The sequence below is a fragment of the Rhamphochromis sp. 'chilingali' genome (assembly GCF_963969265.1).
Source record: "Rhamphochromis sp. 'chilingali' genome assembly, chromosome: 9".
NCBI classification, from domain to species: Eukaryota; Metazoa; Chordata; class Actinopteri; order Cichliformes; family Cichlidae; genus Rhamphochromis; species Rhamphochromis sp. 'chilingali'.
This window is the reverse complement of record NC_137936.1, coordinates 19,804,743-19,821,324: the sequence shown is the minus strand read 5'-3', so window position 1 is coordinate 19,821,324 and position 16,582 is coordinate 19,804,743. Positions and strand designations below refer to the sequence as shown.

Below are 16,582 nucleotides of genomic sequence, written 5' to 3'. Positions count from 1 at the left end.
TAAACAGTCAGTTAGGCCTAACTTTTTAATAGCTGCTCTTCTAGAATTTTTGATCTAAAAAGGAAGGTTACAATAAACAATGGTTTTACTTTGATAATTGATTTTATTTTTCAGACTTTAAACTATATTCATATGTCATAACAATTGTTTTAGGTGCACATGCAAGACACACAGATAGGGAAATAATTAATCATGTACATAAAAGCAGCAACAGCACACTATAAAATACCCCGTTGCAGGTGAAATGGTACTCAAGCAAAAGTGCTGTCACGGCGAGTGAGAAGAGCCGTGTGAAAAAAAGGAAAAAGAGGATCCAAGCGCAGGCAGTCGTGACGGTCTGAAGGTGATTTATTGACACAAAAATATAGAGAGGCAAACGACAAAACGGAGAACTAAACTATACTGGGACAACTAAACTACAGAGCATGAACACGAACATAAAGCAAGGTGGACGACGGTACAAGATGGTGACGGCACACACGGATGAAACATGGTGGAATACACAGACGGACCAGCAACTATAATGACAGAGGACACGACTTAAATACACACAGAGAAACACAGGGGAATCACACACAGGTGGTGGACACAGCTGGGAATAATCAACAAGACGAGACAGAGGTAAAACTGAACACACTCACACAAGACGCAGGCCTTCACAATAAAACAGGAAACGAGGACACTACACCAAGACGCAGACCTGACACTGAGAGACAGACAGACAGAATGACACATGGAACTTGAACTAAACTAAACGTGAGATACAACCGAGAACAAATCCTTAAACATGAATAAACAGAAACATAGAATTCTAATAATAATAATCATTATAATAATAATACTCATAGCGCCCAAAACCACAACAAACATTCAAAAATAAACTAATCAATCAAAACTCAAAATACTGGGTCGAAACTGACCCAGAACCGTGACAAGTGCAATCAGCAAAATGTACTCTATTAAATGTAAAATCACCGGGAGATAGAAGGAGCCCTTTCAGTATTAGTCTACATCCTTAAAGAGAACCAGTTTATTTAATGTTGTGGCTTTTAATTCATTTTGAATGATTTAATCAAGCACACTTTACAATCTCATTATTAGGTTTATACATTTCTTGGATCAAATTTTTAAGCATAAGCAAAAAAATAAATAAAATAAAATAGGATACTAAAATGTTTCGACGTTTTCAAATGCTTATTTTTATTTTACTCTTTGTTAACATTTATGACCATAATAGCAGTGACCTACATGCAATAAATCCTTGTTGTCTTTTTTGATTAAGATGCTATTAAAGTTCACCCGCGTTCCTGAGCATTTTAATGTGATCACTTCGTCCCAGATTTAGAGATACAGGTAGACCAGTGCGCTAAAGCTCGGATGCGGATGGCAGACTCATCAAACAGTGAGAGTACAGGCCATTAACGTAAGCAAACCTGTGATTAAAGGACCTGATTCTTTCCACAGGTGAGGTTTGCGCTGGAATGTAAGGAGAGCCGAGGGCCTCACCTGCTGCTGCTGTACAGTCAGAAACAGGGAGGCACAATGAAAGGCGAGTGGGCGGGGTTTGCTCCATTTTCTCTGTCTGTCTGAGAAGTTTGCACCAAATCACTGGAGTCAGGTGTACCTGGAGAAACGCCGTCATTCAGAGCAGCACGTTTGCGGTTTATCCCGGATTTACCTGCCGGCGAGAATGCGCCAATGATCCGCTAAAGCCGAGAATCGTAGCTACGCATCAACTAATCAATAACAATGAAGAAGGGGTCGCTGAATTTTCTGGGTCGAAAGAATCATTCTCTTTTCGACACCAATGTCAAAATGCAGGAGATGGGTGAGTAGAGTCTAGTGCGGTCTGTTTATAAGAGCAGGTATCTACGCCTACAGCGAAGAGCAGCACGACCTTTGGACTTGGTGTTGCAATAGGACACATATGTTTCCACCAAGCTCCAAACTTTAGACGTGCTGACAGGAGTGAATCCTTCAGGTGCTTTAAACAAGTAGCAGCAGGTGTCATCTATGAATTTTGTTCGGTGTTTTTAACAAAAGTAAATCCATATTTTAAATCCAAGAGTCTGGGTCCTCTTCAGACTGTGTTCACTTTGATCCAAGTTAAGATTTCTCAGACAAAACTGAAGTTTTCATCTAGAATAGCTAAATGTGTACCTTGGGTGTATTTCATATGAGTCAGCTACTCTTAGACATACAATCCACGGTGTTATAGATGAAAACAGAAATCTATTACCGGTACTTTTATTTACCTGACACAAACAAATTCACTCTTCTGGCCACAACAATGCATAACAGCATATTTCCATAGTACAACAGCTGGGCAAGCTCCATCTGCTGAGCAAGAGTGTGTGATGCAGTTTAAAGCCTTAAAAAAAGGAAACACAAGTTAATAGCTTAATAATAAAAATATTACTTTCACACACTGATATCAGTTTACTGATAAGCTCTAAGTGACATTAGTGGAATTTGACTAGTGAAAGCAGAAAAGGAGAGGACAATTTCTATGCAAAGCTGCAACACAGGAGAGATCATTTGCCTATTTAAATCAGAAAGGGGCGCAATAGGAAAAACGAATCATTTGCTTAGACTGGTTTAATACCGCAGCCAATTCATTCTGTAGTTCCCACATTTTTCTGAAATGACACAGAAGTGCATAAAAGCTATGAGGACCTACACCCTGTGACTACTGGGAATAGGTGGGAAAACAGTTCCCTTTCCTTGTCTATTATGACAGGCTCCTCTGTCGCTCTGCTTCTTGTGTCTGCTTTTGTAATAGAAAGCTAAATGAACACATAGAGTAAGAATCTTCAAGTGGCAAGTGTCTTTCAGCAGTCAGTGTCATACTGGAACAAAGGAATGTGTGACTTCTAGGTTTACGTTCTCAAATCATCAGTTTCCCAGGAATGTTATTGCTTGTCTTCCACATCTGAAAATGACTATGGTCATGTTTCGGGTCTCTTCCTCGGTGCACTTTTAAGTCATCATTGAGTGTCTTGTGTCATCCCGTGACTTAGATACATACAGAAAAACCAGGCTTTTCCACTGACATGAAAGACAAATGCGACTGGTCTCTTAACCACTTTGACTTAAGAATGGACGATCATTGTGTGGCACTGTTTGTTTAAAGAACAAAGGGTTATGCAACATAAAAGCAGCAACATTGGCTGCATGTTATGAAGCTCCTCTCAAAGAGTGAACACAGTTAAAGCGAGTTTTTTCCCCAAGAATAAACCTTGAATTCATTCTTCCAGGCTTTGCGACAGATAAACTATTTACGTCTGGCTATATGATAAACATTGTGGTGTTGTACAGCAAGCAGAAGGTGGTGCAATGGATTTCAGTTGGCACCATAACTGTTTTCCCTTAAACACAATGGTGGACTTTAAATAAAGACTGCAATCATCGGCTCAGTTGTGCATAGCTATTTTGTTGTCAACAACCAACGGCCACACAGCAGATTATTAGTCTGACTGACAGCTACTTAGAGGACACTTGGATGCACACAGTATCTCATTACCTGCACACTGCAAGTGTACAACATCATTGTTTTGGCCTTGACTGGCAGATTAATGATGAAGATTTGATTAGTAATTTAATAGCTGAATCAATTCAATTGAACTTGCTTTGCTACCAGAACTTGCTTTGCTGGATATTAATGATCTACTTTTTTCTTTTTCACAGACAATGTAGAGTTGGTCCTGGGGTCATCTGCAACTCATGAGTCAGGGACTGCGAGTGTGCGAGCTAGACCCACAGTGAAGCATGGTGCTGTGAGTATCTCTGTGAAACCATGTGGTTCACATAAATTTTTACGTTCATTACCCAGTTTCTGAAATTGAAATGACATGTTTTACGTGTCTCCTGTCTCTCTACCCTCACCATAATCAGTCACAGCAGATGGCTGCCTCTCTCAGAGCCTGCCAGAGGCTTCTTCCTGTTAAAAGGGAGTTTTTCCTTCCCACTGACACCAACTACTTGCTAATAGGGGGTCATCTGATTACTGGGGTTTTCCCTGTATTATTGTCGGGTCTTTACCTTACAATGTAAAGCCCTTTGGGGCAACTGTTGTGATTTGACACTACATAAAATGGAATTTAATGAATAAGATTTGCATGTGAACAGCTCCACCATTTTATTCAGTCTCAAACCCTGCGCCTGCAGATGCAAATGAACTGATAGCTGACAGTTTAGTGTTTAAAGAGTTTATTTACTCGTGCAATCTGATGTGTGACGTGGTCCGCACAGTAAAAGTCTCCACAGAGAGATCACGACTTATTTTCTTCCAGTATCTCATGTGGGAGTGATAATGCTCATTTCTTTTTTTAGAATGACATGAAATATGACTATAAAAAAACGACATATCTCACAGCGATGCTGTCTCAACAGGTAATTTGCAGAAAACATGATCAATGATCTTCTGCAGGTCACATCACACTGCGCACAAAAGCTACAGCTGCCAAAGTTGCCATAAGACATTAGAGCAAGTCAATTACAATTTAGTCTTGCACTTAAAGTCTCCCATTGCATTGTCATGTTGCAGACAAAAATGCAAAGCTCATCTGAGCACTTGGTTCACACACCTCAGCTCAGTGTTTTCTGGGAGTGTTCTGTGAATGTGTCTGTGGCATGTGGATGCGGCACACCCTGCAGCACATGGGCAGGACAGCTCTGAGTGCTGCGACAGATGAACGTGAGTCATAGCGCGGAGAAAAGGCGAGATGGAATCAAACTGGATCATACGCTGTCTTTAATGGCACGCCCTCGCTCCGTGATGCAGTTTTCATACCTTTCCAAATAGCTACGCAACTGGGATTATTAGCAAAAGAGGGTGTTATTCAAGGTGTGATATATCTTTTAGGACGGCAGCTGCCTGAAACTGAAGATTTTTATTCTTATCTATTGATGCTGATTTAATTCATTACTGCATACAATCAGCATGGCTGAAACGTGGTATAAGGGGAGCTCTTAGGGCATAAATTGAGTCCAGTTAAAAATTTCCTTGTTGCTTTCCTCCTCAAATGGTCTGCAGCAGACTAAGATCAAAAGGATACAGCTGTTATGTATTCCTGGACTGAATATCTGCCCATTTGAAGGACATATAACTTTCCAAGTTTCTTAGATTTGTATTGTGTCAACACAGTCTCTATTTATTTGGTGTCGTAGAGAGAACAGCAACGTACTTTCCATAACTCTTCCTCTATTTTGCCCCTCTTGCCTACAACATAAAACACCCATGTATCTAAGTAACACGCAGTTTTCTCAGCCAGGCCCATCTTAGACAATGTGATGAATAATAGGTGTATCCTCTGATTCACCAAATATTTCTCATCACTCAAGTATGCAAACGTGTTTTCTTTTATTTTTTTTAAACCTCTAGCTGTTTTATGTTGAAGAAGCCTAAAGGTTAGACATGTACCTAAGTTGCTGCAAAGCAGTCTGACATATTTAGTACTTAATTTTGTGAACATAAGGCACCGTAAACCACCATCATAGAATTTTCACGTAACAGCACATTGAAATGATTTTGGCAGCTACTTCAGTTCTGCTGACGCTAAAAATGCTGCAAGCATTGCACAGGCCAACCTGTTTTCAAGGAACACTGAGAGCTGATATGAGAGCTGATATAGTTGAGAACTGGTTTGTGCACCTCAAGACCAAATACTTGCCAGACAAAAATCTCTGTACATACAGGCTACAGTATATAGCCTTATCGCAATTTTACTGTTGATCTTTGTCTCTTGTGTTAAGAGGTTTGAAAAATCAAGTCTGATGGTGTTTAATTTTCTTCCCTTGCAGTCCTTGTCTGAGAGTTTCCAAGGCTTTGCTGTCCCAATGCCGAAAGTCCCTCTCCTGCCCCCTGTCAATGGTCCAAAGACCAACGGTTCAGGTGAGCATCTAGCTACCTTCCAATATGTACTTTAGGTTTAACTTGACTAAAAGGCAAGAATCCCATTAATTAGACCCTAAAAAGTCCACATAACTTGTGGGGCTTTTGCTCAGACTCGGTTGATGGATCACAGCAATCAAAATAAAGAGGAAAAAAAGGAGGGCAGGTTAATGTTTGCTCGGGCATTGCTCAATAACTCCCCCTGAAAATGTCCAAACGGTCATACCAGATGCCAAATATATTTACATAATGGGAGTGTTAGCATTCTCAATAATAAGTGGAAACCATTTACTTCTTTTATTTCCTTTTTTAACAATTCTAAATTTATGTAAGAAAGCTGAATTTAAAGCTTTATAAAGAATTTTCTTATTCTTTATAATCGTTTCTGCCTCTTTAATAATATTCTTATTATTGCATATTATATGCACAAATGAATTGCACTCTTTAAATGAAACAGACGGATTTCAATTTTAGTCTCTTATTTATGCAGCAAGTTTGCATATTTGAATACTGTGTCTGTTTCTGCAAAAACCTTTCTCATTTGTCCTGTCTTCTCATCCACAGTTGGTTGGGATCCATTGTCCAATGGCTCCATTACTTCAGTGCCTAACCTTGATAAAGGGGAAATATTTGTTCCTCCTCCTCCTTCTGTAGCACCTCCACCACCTCCAAGTGAATGGATTCCACCTCCACCAGACTTCCTGGGTGACTTAAACACTCTAGACCTAGCAACCATACAGCCTCCTTCCATGCCCGCACCAAACCCTCCTTCAGTAGAACCAAAGGATTTATCCTTCCTAAAACCACCACCAATGGCTCCACCAAAGCCTCCATCTACCACTTCTACTGGCTCTCCATCATCCATACCCATCTCTAGTCCACCATCAGCTCAAGTTCCAGAGCATCCAAAATTTGCCGCCCCACAGCCCCCTACTGAAAGGCAACAGAAGACTCAGAAGAAACCTCCTCCAAAGCCCATTAGAATTTCCTCAGTCTCCAACTCTGACTCCCCCCCACAGACTCCTGCACCACCACCCCCTGTGCAGACACCCACATTGTCCACTTTCAATCCCCAAAACACAGCAAAGGTTAACACTGCTCCTAAGACCTCATTTCTCAATGTGTTTGAAGACCGTGACAAAAAACCTAAGCACATGTTACTCCTGGAAGATTCCGGGTCTTCCAGCTCTGGCCCTGTTCTCGTCAAGGTGGACGGTAATGCTCCCAAAGTGCCTACACTATCTAAACCAGTTCCCATTGTAAAGGAGCTGGAGGAGAATTTACAAGTTGCCCAACCTTCTGAATCTACCCTATTTGAGCAAAAGACAGTGACTAAGACAGAGACTAAGACAAAGGCTAAAACAGAGACAATTTCAGTGCAACCAGAAATAACCAAACCAGTACAGCCACCGCCTCAGAAGTCTCTACAGCTTGATGAAGTTGACAATACTCAGATTAATTTAGAGACAAGCAAGGACAAACTTGGAGAGAACCAAGGTCCAAAAGCAGAAAGTCCAAAAGCAGAAAATCCTAGAGAGTACCAAAGTCCAGCCCCAGTCAAACCTGGAGAGTACCAAAGTCCAACCCCAGTCAAACCTGTACGGTATCAAAATCCAAACCAGAAATACAGTCCGATATTGGATCACAAACTACGTAACCTGAAAGGAAGTGAAACCCATGGAGCACGAGACGGGAATGCAGCTTCTCCGCTGGCTCTTCTAAAGGCAGCTAAAGAAAGAGAGAAAAACAGAACGACGCACTCTGTTTCACAGGAAAACAGTGGAAAGAACAATGAGCAGCCAAGTATTCACTCAAGTGACCTTTCAAGTTCTGGCTCTTCAGCTGTAAAACTGACAGAAAAAATATTACCAGAGACTCCAAAATCCTTCAGTCCAGTAGACCGTCCACAAACAAATGATGCTCCTGAAACTTCAAGCAGTCATGCCCTGGTCAATGGTCAGGCACCATCTACCAGTCCAGCTATCAACAGGATCATAGAAACCCCTGCTGTTAGCAAAAAAGCAGAGGAGAGACAAAAGGCATATCAAAGCAGCTCACTGTCTCAGACTCCACAACCTGAGGGCAATAAAGATGGGTTCAGCATGCCATTACTGCCTCCACCACCAGAGTTTGATGATTTAAGCAAGATTATGGACCTGCCACCTTCCATCATTCCACCGGACCCTCCCACAAAAAAGGCACCGTCACCACCTGTAACCTCTCTTTCCCCTGCCTCAGTTCAGTATCCTTTGAATAAGACACAACCCTCTGCAAGTCCTCCCTCTTCAGTTCCACCTCCTCCTCTGAAGACAGCACCTACAGCTTCAATTCCACCTCCTCCTCTGAAGACAGCACCTTCAGCTTCAATTCCACCTCCTCCTCTGAATACAGCACCTCCCTCTTCAATTCCACCTCCTCCTCTGAAGACAGCACCTACAGCTTCAATTCCACCTCCTCCTCTGAAGACAGCACCTCCAGCTTCAGTTCCACCTCCTCCTCTGAAGACAGCACCTCCAGCTTCAATTCCACCTCCTCCTCCTCTGAACCACCCACCTCCTAATGTCCAACCAAAGACACAAGTCCAGACAAAACCCAAGCCAGACTCCACTCAGCCAGCACGCACTCTGGAACAAAGACATTTTGATCTCCAGTGCATCCTAAAAAAGAAGCTGGAGGAAATGGCCCCCAAAATTTCCCACCAAAAGGAAGATGTAGAGCCTTCCTCTGATGAATGGGAGTCCAATGACCAGCTCAAATCACCAACTACCAAATATCACCAGAAAGCAGCAACTCTGGACATGAGGGAGCTGCAGCGTAAAGTGAACAAAAAATATCCAGATAACTCGCCAACAAAAGTTTTGACCAGGTAAGACTGTCATGCTCAAATGTCACACATTGACTTTTTAAGATGCCAAAACTCACTGGTTGGCTAATATATTCATACATAAAATGTTCTTCTTTTCAGCAATGGGCCGAAGTCTAAATATCAACATGGTATGACTTTCACAGTTCGGCCTGGAACCAAAAATCCTATTACTTATCATGAGTAGCGGGGATTATTAAGGGTCTTTCGATTCTTGGACATGTTGAGACCTTCAACACAGACTATGGGACACAACGTGTGTGAAACTACACTTTTATCAGCAGCAGTGTGGACCACAGCTGAAAAAGAAGGCTTCACACAGGTTATTTACACACTGGGTAGCAAATATGTTAAGAATGCCTGTTGACAAAGGACTGCCGAATCATAAAGACAAACACGACACAGTCACTGTCAAATGGTGTTTTCTTTTCCATTGTGTCACAGTCAGAAAGAACGTTTTAAACATTTGTGTAGTTGCTGCTAATTATTTAGTCTTAAGCTATATTTTGCTATATGTTGACTTTTTAACCATAGATTTGGGTAATGTTATTGTATAGGAAAACTCCATTAATATTCAAATAAAAAAAGTTAAAAGTTTTTTTTAAAGTCTTTTATAAAACAATGAGAAATTTTAATTGTAAAATATAGTAATTTGGAGCATAACTGTTATTATTTCATGCTGTAATTACCTGCCAAATAATGGGAAATGTTCTTTCACTGTTACATCTCGATTATGAAAGTCTTATGGCGCAAAGTAGTAGGGGTCTAGTGTGATTCTCACATTTATCCCAAAAAATCCTTTATGGTTTGTATTGGATTTTCTATACTACTACGATAAAGAGTGTTAATCTAGTTACGTATACATTGTTATTGATGGAGATATCAATTTGTATAATATGAAAATCGCATTTGGACATTGCAAGATGTAGTTATATGTACATGTTAAAGTTGTATATAGAAAGTCATCAAATTAAGACATTCAACTCTAAGTAGGAAATAAATGTAACAAATTGCTGAGTACACATGGCTTGCATGTGTACTCAATTGTATGTAAAAACACTGCAGTGATTTGCATCATCCTAGTAATTAAAGCTTTTAGCTGTGGCTCAGAATGTAAGTGCAGATTTAATATACTGGTAAATTCCCAGGGTGCAGTATTGTTTAGTTTGTGGCTTTAGTTTGTTGTTAGGTGGTTGCTAGACAGTGTGACATCATCGTAATATGTCATGCTTAGTTTTTGGGATATAAATTATGTGTTACTATTGTGAAATTAAAATGATACAATACTTTTATAAGGCTCTTGTAGGTGCGTAAAAGCTACAAATGTGTCATTGTGCCACATTGTCAGGTGGCTGCTAGGCAACATGATGACCTCATAATATTTTATATAAACAAGAATCGTCAGGGCCCCATGAAGAACCTGTGTGCCAACTCCAGATCATGTAGGAGCTTGTGTGCAAACAGATTTTTTTGTATTAAAGTAAGATATAAGCTAGCTGAAGAACTGGTTTAAGTTTTTTTTTCCCTCCTAAGAATTGTCCCAAATAGCATCAAGCAATTAATTCCAAATAATTCCAAGATTCTGCTAACGAAGAAATTTAGATTTAATTATTAGGCGTTTTTTGTGGTTGTTGACGCAAATAACCAAAACACATCAAAGCACATGTAATTTAACCTCCATGAAAGGCCTTAAATGTACCAAAAGTTATAGATCATTATCTACATCAGACCTCACATTGACACTGTTAGTGAATGACTGGGGTTTGCGTCAGCCACATCCTTACCAACACAGTGGTTTATATTTACAGGGCATGTGATCAAAAAGTTCCACCAATAAAATAAGAAACATACTCAATTTAGCTACTATGCTACTCAAGATGGTTTCCTTCATTGCTTCTCCGGGGCTGCCATTGCTTCTGCTATTTATTTTTATTTTTAGATGGCTTCACTGAAGTCCCACCCCATGTGTTGAAATGTCTTCTGCGTCAAAGCGAACCATTCTAGATCTGGAAGATTTAAGAGTGGTTGGTCTGAGGTCGAGCATTTTTGTCCTGTTTTTTCCCCCCTATATTTACTGGGTAAAACACCATCACTGTCAGTGCACAGTTGTACTGTAACATCCTGAGGTTTAACAGGGTAAGCATTCTTTTCAAATAAAAAACTTTCACTCACAACCAAGTTGTATTTCCTTCTACTATTGTCCTTTTCCACAAAATGAATTTCCAAGTTAAAAGCCTAACAGGAATTCCAAGTATCAACTCCAAAATAGCTGCAGTGCTGGAAGCAGTGCAGAGGTGCATAAGGACATGACCTTGAAGGAGGGGGTTGAGGTTTATGGCTTTTCGGGGAAGAGGAACTTATTGACTGCACTTTGTGTATCCTTGAAAACTCCTCTTATTCCCACTACCTCACAGTAGTAACAGTTTATCATATCTGATCTCAGTAAACACAAAGAACACACCAAATGATGCCACTGATAACATTAAGTTACCTTTAATGTAAAATTCTGCAATACAAATGTGCTGCTTTGATGCAGTTACACAAAGACAAACTATACAGTATGAAAGAAGTGGATAGTGAGGCTGTGATTAGTAGTCATAGAGAGAATAAAAATATGGACGCAGCTATCTGGTCAGAAAAATTAATCAAATGAAGTCAAAGTGCTATAAGCCTACATTTGATGTGAAGACCACCTAAGGGCGAAAGCTGCAGTTGCAAAAAGACTCTCCTACAGAATTCCTCCTATACCCTTCAATAGCTCACTTAGTGGCTAACGACGTGTCAATCGCGTCACTAGCCAATGACTAAGCATTTTAGATCAGACCTGCCCCTCTGTAGAATGTCCATTTTTTACAACCAAGATGGGGACAGCAGAAACGCTCATCACTATGTAACTAGGTCCATTTTATGCTCTCTATGTTAGTAATGCACAAAAACCATGACTAGGAGAGCAGAATTCCCAATATTGTGCGGTTTTTGGGGGCTAAATTAAGGTGAGAGCTTTCAATAGATTTTCATTTCTGCAAAATGACACCTCAGGAATGAGGGGAGAGTAGTGAGGGGAAAACAGTGCTTTCCTTCAGTGCATTTCCAACTGATCGGTCTAAGAAGAGGAACTGGGAATGCCATCAGCTGGACCCACTTTATGGTGAAGCACAAGATGATCCCAGCCTACTGTTGTGAGGGTGGAGGAGCCATTGTGAAGCCAGCTCACACCTTTGACATAGTCCTGGTGCCGCCGGTCTCGGAGTCTACAAACAAATATGTGATTAGTGTTTTTAATAATACAACAAACTAAATGCTTTCAGCATGAAGTACAAGCACTCACATTTCTCGCAGTTCAGAGTCCATAACAGCAACGCTACAGTCATCACTAACAGAGGCTAGCAAGGGTGTGCTGGGAAGAAAAGGAAGACATCAGAATTTTGTAAAAGAGCAATAAAGCCAAAGGTGAGATCGTGACACACTTTACATTTACCTGTGTGTGGAGAAGGCCAGCCCATTAACTCTACGGCTGTGAATGTTCTCCACCTGAGACGGCTCCGATCCCAGGAAATCTTTCACAGTCACCCTGCCGAGCTCATCGCCTGAGACACGATGAGAGTGAAAGAAAAAAAGGAAATCAACTTTTTCTCAATTAAACTCAGCTTTTAATCAAATGTGACCAAGTGCAGCGTCTTACCAAAAGCAATGGTGCTTCTGTGGTGAGGGTGCCAAGCTAGAGAAGTAGGGGAGCAGCTAGGTGACTCTACATCTGAGGCAAAACAAAAACAGAAACTGAGAATGCGCTTGCCATCTGTCATTACTTACACAGGACATCCTGTACAGCATAGACACTGACATATTTCCAAGAGAGCCTATAAACAGATTCCAGGAACGATAAGACAAATTCCTTCTTTAATCATCCAGACAAAAATCAAACACTAGGTAGCTAATTAGGTAATTAGGCACTCTATATAACTCTTTACCCCTTGAAAGTAACCCTTAAAGCTCTTTTGTGAACTGAGAGGTTTCTGTCATATTTCAGGCCTGCTTACAGTACTAAATGATGGGATCTGGATCTAAAGTTAGTGAGGGTGGTTTCTGCCTATGCAGCCACTCCTGGACAAACCTGAAAACTACTATAATGGTCCTGAAATCACATCTTTATGGGTTTGGAGGTGTCAAAATCCATCATTCGGAGGACAGATAAAGTCTCCAAATGTGGGGGAAAAGTTAAGGCTCTGGATTTGGATTGATTACTTTGGTAATGGCTGCGTATTTGGAGGAATCAACTCCATTGCAGGTGCAATAGTCTCTACCTGCTAGGTATTAGTATATACTCCTATTTTAGCACATATACATTTGCAGAGTGAATGACTGCTGCATAGTGTGTGTACTGGCATAAATATGTAAACATAACTGTTTGTTTTGGAACAAATTTTACTCTCTGTCATACTTCATTTCCTGTGGAGCTCTTCCAAATCTCGACTATTCTTGCAGTAGTGTTTGGCAAAAGTGGTTATCAAAGCTTGGTGACGTAGCTTACCTATTCTTGATGCAGGTTTGTTGGGCTTCCTCCTGTCCCACAACAACACACGGCCGTCCTAAAGAAGGGGTGAGAAGAAGAAGTAGTTTAGTTTATCTGAATGATTGCAGCTCTGTGGTCCAAAAAATAAACCTCACTGACAAAAATGCAAACAACATGCTGATTAGTATCTTACTTGGCTACAGGACAGAAACAGAGACTCATCTGTAGGACTGCAGGCAACACAAGTGACTGGCTGTGTGTGCACTGGCGGAAGAAAAAACCCAAGAACTGTTGAGTTAAACTTTTCACATCAATGACATTTATGACATTTTTGGCTTTTTAAAACCATTTTAATATAAAACTTTCCTTCAGCAATTAATCGTTCCAAAGAGTCAATAGGAATATGACACTGGGATAGTCTGGTAATGTCAGCAATAGAAAAAAAACCCTTGGTAAATTAATTAATCTAAAATCTATACATACAGGAATGCTACCAAAAATAAACATTCTTTGCTTTTATTTTTCCACATTGAGGGGAAAAAAGCATTTTTGTAAGTTTTGTGCATTTCTGTATGAAGAACTGTTAAGATGATGCTTACCATTGTAGGTAGTGACAACCGTTTCCTGACTTAGATCCCAGACTTTAATTCTGTAATAATAAGCAAAGATGCACTTTAAGGGATGACAACTCAAAAATTAATTAAGCCAAAGTTTGAAACAAAAGCAATTAACATTGCTTCTGCTCTGTTGTGACAGGTGGAATGGTGTATGTATGTTCATGTAAAACAAGTCTAACCTGCAGTCCATGCTGCCAGTGACTGCAGCGGTTGCTCCAACCACGGGGCTTACTGTGGTGACAATATGGTCATGATCATGCTTGGTAAAGCGATTAACCAGTAGACATTCATCCTCTGCTAGTTCCCAGAGCTCCAAGGCACCTGCACAGAAAAATGAGGCCAGTTTCATACAAGCCTCAAGTGTGTGCTTGATTCATCTGCCATAAAAAACATTTCATTACCTGAATCTGACGCAACAATAATTCCCTTCTCTGACACCCATTTGACATCTGTGACACCAGCCTCAGTCTGCACACCAGCTTTGCAGAATCCCTCACTGGGGGCCTGGTCAGGGTCGCTGTAGATCCAAACAGATCCCTGCCAGCTTCTGCCAGAGAGGCTGGAGGCACCAAGTAGCAGGGTGCCATCTGTGGAGAAAACCCAACGAGAAAACCCTTCAAATATCTATATTTTCATTCATCGCCTGCCAGTTAAGATTACTCTGACTAGTATTCAACATAAAATGTTATTTATTTAACATTTCCAACGTAGGACTTGAACAGTTTAGCACAAATGTAAACACACTAATAATAACCAACTAGCGGCTCCACGTGTTTACACGTTAACCTTCAGCTAGCGCTCCTTTTCCCTACCTGCTCTGTATTGTGCCGCGCACAGGTGCCTCTCCATGCACGCTGGAGCATTGGGGGGTATGTCCCACCGGTTTTCCTTGGTCATGCTAGTATCCACGGAACTATTCATCCAGAAACCGCACTTTAAATGTTGATGAGATTTCCTAAACTTCTACAACACAACTCCTGCGTTAGCTAGCTAATGCTACTGCAGAAATGCTGCAGGCTTTGTCTTTAGTTTATTTGGAAAATATTATTACTATCATTAATAGTACACAGTCGGTTCCTAAAAACACGATTAAGCCTGAATGCATGAAAAACGAGTCCGTAATTTTTTCGTTTCGCGAATGAATGACCGGGAGAAGCGCAACACATGGGACTATTAGCAAACACTTCCTGTCTGGTGTAGCTTTTTCTTCTTCTTCTTCTTCTTCTTCTTCTTCTTCTTTTTGGCCGCATGCACAGTTCCAGACATGTTACTGCCCTCTGCAGTATTATTAGGCTTATGCGGCCTCTTCAAAGGTTTAATGCTGTAACGTAATGCAGCACTGCCACCTGCAGTTACTATAGTTTTGTATTTCTATATCATGTTTTTATGTTTTTATTTATTTCGTTTTAACTTTTTGTTTTGAACGCTGTTTAGTTTCAGTTAATTTTCGGAGTGCGTTTGCTCATTTACTTTGAGTTTTTATTCGTTTCAGTGTTAGAATTTTTTTTGATGATAACTCATATTTATAACTTATGGATGGCAAATAATGCTGATGCCTTTTTTCTCCCTGTGGCAGAAACAAGTTTTTGTTGTAGCTTCTTTCTTCCGAAAAATAAGACATAATTCCAGCCTGTACTTTGATGTGAACTCCCATGTCAGTTAGTTAGTATGTTAGTTACAGACAAATCAGTCCGTGAGTTAATCTTTTCTTTTATTACAGTTTTTCATTCCCAGGCTGATACAGCTAGCTACAGATACGAACTTCTAGATTCGCAATTCGGCAGATAGCCTATTTTGATGTTTATTTCACTTTTGTAATGCTCGTGCCGAGTCAACAGGAACATCAAAGCTAACTGAACTGCTTTAAAGCTCTTCAGCTTTTCATCACACCATCTGGTTTTGATCATAAAGATAAAATAAACCTGATCACTGCCTTTTGTAGATGGCATTGTATCCGCTGATAGGCTCATTGTTCACTGTAAAACTTGGAATTTCTACAATAACTTAAGGTATTATTATTATTATTATTATTATTATTATTATTATTATTATTATTATTATTATTATTATTATTTACAGCATATTTACTGTTTTATAATTTATTACAGGATTAGCATTGTTTTTTCCAGTTAATATGAGTGTAGCACTATTAGCTCTTTGAAAAATAAAGCAAGTTTAAACATTACATTTAAACCATCAAAAAAATGTGAATGTCTGCCATCCTAATATCGTCTAGTAACACAGCTATTTCATCATTAGCAATTCTATTAAAATATTCACCTAATGATGGAACGAGATGCAAAGACAGAGGACCACAAACTTATCTTGAAGGGGTATCTGTCTACCACAATCTATCCAATAGTTGAGATTCCTCTTTCTAAATATCACAGTAGAAGAATTGAGAATAACTACTTCATTGTCACACAACAAGATCAATGTTCATATTAGTGAATCTTTCAATAAAAGGATTTCAAGCTGGGTGACAGGTTTCCCCAGTGCCCTCTTATTGCCCAAGAAATCTGATATTGTCCTGTTTTCTGGGGCTTTAGAAGATAAATTCTGTGCCACAAGTCATATGTGACTATGGCATGACTATTTGGCCAGCTACATTCAGAACTTAATTTGATGTATAAATTATGTTACATATATTTTCCCTTTTTTTCAGGTCTTCAGGATTGGGAGGACATCAGACCCCCTTC

The 16,582-nt window shown here is 40.0% G+C and overlaps 2 protein-coding genes across 2 annotated transcripts; one reads left to right on the top strand and one right to left on the bottom strand.

The window, feature by feature from the left end:
• Positions 1 to 1,606: 1,606 nt before the first annotated feature.
• Positions 1,607 to 10,918, top strand: LOC308402199 (uncharacterized protein). The gene is made up of 5 exons (XM_080890885.1): positions 1,607 to 1,828; positions 3,688 to 3,776; positions 5,803 to 5,893; positions 6,458 to 8,759; positions 8,859 to 10,918. Exons 1-5 carry the CDS (start codon positions 1,750 to 1,752, stop codon positions 8,941 to 8,943), a joined length of 2,646 nt encoding a protein of 881 aa, XP_080747011.1. The 5' UTR covers positions 1,607 to 1,749; the 3' UTR covers positions 8,944 to 10,918.
• Positions 10,919 to 11,230: 312 nt separating this feature from the next.
• wdr77 (WD repeat domain 77) lies at positions 11,231 to 15,098 on the bottom strand. The gene is made up of 10 exons (XM_080892104.1): positions 14,696 to 15,098; positions 14,285 to 14,470; positions 14,063 to 14,204; positions 13,866 to 13,915; positions 13,460 to 13,530; positions 13,285 to 13,342; positions 12,439 to 12,510; positions 12,235 to 12,343; positions 12,085 to 12,153; positions 11,231 to 12,007 (listed from the first exon to the last, which is right to left on the bottom strand). Exons 1-10 carry the CDS (start codon positions 14,802 to 14,804, stop codon positions 11,860 to 11,862), a joined length of 1,014 nt encoding a protein of 337 aa, XP_080748230.1. The 5' UTR covers positions 14,805 to 15,098; the 3' UTR covers positions 11,231 to 11,859.
• Positions 15,099 to 16,582: the final 1,484 nt, after the last annotated feature.

What these genes read in the sequence shown, in the direction of transcription:
- LOC308402199 (XM_080890885.1), top strand. Translation starts at nt 1,750, where the DNA reads ATGAAGAAGGGGTCGCTGAATTTTCTGGGTCGAAAGAATCATTCTCTT. An exon ending in TGTCAAAATGCAGGAGATGG is followed by an intron (nt 1,829 to 3,687) that starts GTGAGTAGAGTC and finishes TCTTTTTCACAG; the next exon opens with ACAATGTAGAGTTGGTCCTG. An exon ending in CCACAGTGAAGCATGGTGCT is followed by an intron (nt 3,777 to 5,802) that starts GTGAGTATCTCT and finishes CTTCCCTTGCAG; the next exon opens with TCCTTGTCTGAGAGTTTCCA.
- wdr77 (XM_080892104.1), bottom strand. Translation starts at nt 14,804, where the DNA reads ATGAATAGTTCCGTGGATACTAGCATGACCAAGGAAAACCGGTGGGAC. An exon ending in ACTGGCAGCATGGACTGCAG is followed by an intron (nt 13,916 to 14,062) that starts GTTAGACTTGTT and finishes TTATTATTACAG; the next exon opens with AATTAAAGTCTGGGATCTAA. An exon ending in GGTTGTCACTACCTACAATG is followed by an intron (nt 13,531 to 13,865) that starts GTAAGCATCATC and finishes TTCTTCCGCCAG; the next exon opens with TGCACACACAGCCAGTCACT.